The sequence below is a fragment of the Aplysia californica genome, unplaced genomic scaffold, assembly GCF_000002075.1.
Source record: "Aplysia californica isolate F4 #8 unplaced genomic scaffold, AplCal3.0 scaffold00729, whole genome shotgun sequence".
Taxonomy (NCBI): domain Eukaryota; kingdom Metazoa; phylum Mollusca; class Gastropoda; order Aplysiida; family Aplysiidae; genus Aplysia; species Aplysia californica.
In genome coordinates, this window is record NW_004797999.1 from 186,488 (window position 1) to 191,091 (window position 4,604).

The window sequence follows — 4,604 nt, forward strand, 5'->3', positions numbered from 1 at the left end:
TTCCTTGTCTTTTCTTTTTCTTTGTTGCTGTTGTTTTGGGTATCTATTCAGGGCTCTTTTTGTGGACAGTGGTGGGGAAGATCTCTTTTCTTATATACCTGGTGATCAGAAAAAGTTCTTAAAAAAAGAACGCCAACAAAACTGTTAGGAATGAAAGTTCAAACTCCAAAGTTTGCAGAAACGTGGAACAACATCCACCTGGATTCAGTATGCATTAATATCAATAGAATATGACTACCACAATCAAAGTTACAAGCTATCTTTCAGATATCCCCAATATCGAGAAAAGCACACTTTGACACGATGAATGAAATCGGCAATCACCCGTTGACACTGCTCGAGAGAAATCTCTTTTGAGCCCTTCGTAGTGGTTTCTCTCAAGTCTTGGATACTCTCAAAGGTTTTCCCACACATCTCGTCCTTCAAACTCTCCCAATGGTGAAAGTCCACTGGACTCACAGGTTCGGATTGTTTGGGGTCAGTTGTGCTCAGGCGGACTGAATGTCCTGTAATCAAAATGATTGTTGACCCAACCCAGAACAGCGTCGTGAGGAGAGCAACACCATGCTGCTGGAAGTGCTGGTTCTTTATTCCTTCATCACCTATAAATTAACGTCCAAAGCCTCTCCGCAATTTTGGAAAGAAGACGATGTATCAGTCTAAAGACGGAACATCGTTACCTTTTCAAGAGTGTGTTGTTTTTTTCGCGATGCCTACCGTATATTTCTGAGTACTTGAAATTCAGATCTTATTTTCCATTGACCAAAACCTTCTACAACGTGCAGCCCATTATAAAATGGACTTTTTGCTTTGAAAAGTATGTTTGTTTCAGATATAAAATATCTCGTATTCCTGAGCGAATCATCCCCATATATGTCAATTTGGGAAAATTTGTTTGGTGGTCAAAAGTTAAGAAGAACGTTGTACAGAGATTAACTGCTTTATCATTTTCCGTTGTGCAACAGCAATGAAGTTTTTGGAAAATATAATCCGGATATATGTTGCAGCTTTCGGTCAGTTTTGATGTCAATTGAGTCATAAATAAGAAAATTAAAAATATTTCTCTGAACGGACTTTTTTACTAGTCAGCTGGTATGTCATGCATATTATTATTTTCCTCAAGGCACCTTGAAACCACTAAGCATAGCTGGATTTATCGTCTTGGGCCTGGGTCTGTTGCTTCATCTCGTGGGCCTGGCCACACCCGAGTGGATTCTCATGAGAATAATGCCCGGCAGGACGGAAGGATTGTTCCAAGGATGTTTGGGAAACGGGGAGTGCGTGGAGTTGACGTACATACCATGTGAGTTGTTGTCGTATTGGTGTCTCTCCTTTGGAGGATGGATAGTGCTGACCAGTGCACAATTTATCCAAATGTAACCTTTATTGGGCCTGTTGCATTCTACGCCCACATACTAAAGATCTGCCCCCATAATGTTTTGTAGCTTTCTGATTGGTTGTTTCCAGCCAACGTCAGTATAGTATTTGTTTTTTATTTTGTTTGGCTTTTAAATAAATTTGAGCTATACATTTTTGACATAAACAAAGAATGTAGCAGCTGTCAAATGTATGAAATTTAAATGGAGATCTGACGAAACTTTCTGCAATGTGCACTGGGTATTAACTCTCAGAAGTTGGGGCGTCTACTGGCTGGATGCTGCATTATTGTTTCTTCATTCATCAGAAATATATGCTTGTCTGTACTACAACTACAACTGTATCTTCATATACCAAATTTTTCTTCCTTTCTATAGAATTTGGTGGGTATAAAATAATGGACATGCTTGTAGCTTAAAATGTGTCTTTCTTCTGGTGAAAATGCCAACAGTTACATAATATCATTTTAAACTAATCTTGCTGCAGCAAAACAGGAAACAGACACACGACTTGTACGAGTTAACCGATCTTGTGTTCTTTGTAAATCTACAATCGTGTATTGTTCATCCCCAGCAAACATCAAGGCAGTCCGGGCTATGGTGATCCTAGGTTTGATCCTGGGTGCTGTGGGAAGTGCCTGTGCGCTAATGCATCTCATCTGTAGCTTCATGTCACGGGAGACTAAAGCTGTGGTGCCACTCGTTGTCATGGGAACCTGCTTGGCAGCTTGTAAGTTGCCTGGTGAAAAAATTGTGAAATGGTATGGGTTTAACGCCCCTATCAACACTATTAGGTTATTTAAGGGCGGGACCTCCTGATTTAACGTCCGTCTCCGATAGGACCGAGCTAAGTGGGAAGTTCGTGTTAAGTGCTTTTCCCAAGGACAAAATGTCGGACCGAGCTGAGGCTCGAACCCCCGAACCCGCAATCTCAAGATTACGAGTCCGGTAGCTTAACCACTAGGCTACCGACGCCACGTAAGTTGCTTGTGGCACGTGATGTGGTTTTGGTTATATTTAAGAGGAAAGGCTTATAGTAAACAGGAAAAGCCATTTTGATGGTGCTGTTTGATTGTTGGTTGATTCTTTATTTTCTTTTTTGAAGGCGTTTGACACTCAACAAGACCATAGTATCTTACTGAAGCAACTCTGTTTTCAAACCGCTGCACTCTGTTAAACATTTCCAAACTTAATTTGGCAATTAAAAAATAAGAATTACAGTAGTCAATTGGATAAAAAGAAATGCTGAGATGAGAATCTGGACAGAATTTTAACCCAAAAGGTGAGAAATTTGACCTACATAAACAATATATATACACATATATATATATATATATATATATATATATATATGATGCAAGAGCTGGCCGTCAAGTGACAAGTGTAGCGCAAAAAATTTTCTGATCTGGAGACAAAGAGCAGAAATGTTGCTGTTCAGGCAAGACCAATTTGAAAAACAAGAATGATTAGGACTTTGATCCAAGAATCTACCAGACTGGTCATCCTCTTCCGTAGAGAAGGAGGGGAGAAAGGGGGGGGGGGAGAGAGAGATTAAGATAGAGATAGAGAGAGGGGGGAGAAATAGATAACATGGTGATGAGGGAGGGATGAAACAAAATTCGGAGCAATTAGAAAATAAGCGAAAAAATAGAACGAGAAGACGAGCAAGTTACCAATGATTAGGACAATACAATAAATCATTGTACTGTACATTACTCATAATACAAGTATTTATTATTATTCTTTGCTGATTTTCAATGCTTGTTTTTCTACCACAGTTAGCTTCATCATAATCGGCGTCATCGTTTACGCGGCGGACTACTATGGCGTGTTGCGAAAGTCCTTCGATCTTGGCTACTCCTTCGCTCTTTGTGTCGTGGGGGGCATTCTTTTGGCAAGCGGAGGTGCACTCTTCTTTTTGGGAGAAAGGAAAGACAGCTCGGAATGAATCTTGAATTTATATGAAATAATGCTAATACTGTTATGGTGAAAATGCTCGCATGTCGTATTCTGCCTCTGTACATTATACCAATATATTTGTAAGAATGGGAAACCGTTTGTGTGATGTTATTTTTAAGTTGAAGTGTCCAAGAATATGCCTCCACCCCCACACCCTTTTACACTAAGCTCAATATTTCCGTGCAATAATTTCTACTTTTTTTTCAAGTGGCCTCTGTCAAGTTCACAGCATGCTTCTTATTACTTTTTAAGAAATGTTATCTGATTTTGTTTATAGTATCCGTAGTTGTTATTGTTTATGGTTATTTTACGTAGGCCCTATACATGTATTTCAAGAGATAGAATCTAATCAATTCTAAATCTTGTCAGAATGTTGTTGTCAGTACAGTAGTCTCCGCCTAAGATCCCGGTGCTCGGAAGCAAGGTAAATGTGGGATCTTGAGTGAACGGGATCTTAACCAACGCACCAGGGGAAGAATCTACGGGTGACCCATGTTAAGGCCCACAACCGGTAAAATGATCTCCCTTCGCTCTAAAAATGAACTGGCGTGACCCCTTGGTGGGTTTATGACATATGACGAGCAAAGGGAGGTCAACCCTGATGACCAATCACAGTGGCATGAGGAATGCCATTTTCACTTATCGTGAGTCTCGAGATCTTTGTTTATCCGGATATCCAGTTGCCCCTCACATTTATCTGTCAACAATGTATAACTTTCCATCTATGACCGAGTTCCTTCACACCTCGGTGTGATCCCGTCTAGGGCAAACATTGCACCGTTTCATAGAGTGATCACATTCACGAGAGTGGCTGATCAGTGACGCGATGGGCAGTTCAATTATCTCAACTTTTCACTCTTTGTTGATTGGCTGTGCCTGCCCTGGCTTTTAATCCATAAATTATTATCTGAAATGCGGGATCACAGCCGAATGTAGACCTTCAGAGGGAATCAGAGCGGGATCTTGAAGGTGACTTTATGGGGGGTAAAAATCCAGTTTCCTTCTGATCTTGAGTGAACCGGGATTGTAAGCGATAGGCGGAGACTACGTTCATCCAACCACCATTAGTCAACCAGGAATGGAGTAACAACGATAGCATAGCAATTCAGTTATAAAAATAAAATAACCAAGAGCCTACCTAAGCAGGAGACATAACGTTGTCATGTGCCTGTGTGTACATCAGGGGCGAAGGCTGACTTGTTTGACAAGGTAATCAAAGTGAAACGGGACCAGATATGGCCTGGGGATATCACACAAGAACCTTTCTCG

The 4,604-nt window shown here is 40.7% G+C and overlaps 1 protein-coding gene across 1 annotated transcript in view; it reads left to right on the forward strand.

The window, feature by feature from the left end:
• The window catches only part of LOC101858066, a 5,185-nt gene extending 613 nt beyond the window's left edge, over window positions 1-4,572 (forward strand). Inside the window, exons 2-4 of the mRNA XM_005108870.2 lie at window positions 1,124-1,303; window positions 1,951-2,106; window positions 3,155-4,572. Coding sequence (XP_005108927.1) covers window positions 1,124-1,303; window positions 1,951-2,106; window positions 3,155-3,324 — 506 coding nt within the window. The 3' untranslated portion in view covers window positions 3,325-4,572. The remainder of the gene's footprint in view (window positions 1-1,123; window positions 1,304-1,950; window positions 2,107-3,154) is intronic.
• Window positions 4,573-4,604: the final 32 nt, after the last annotated feature.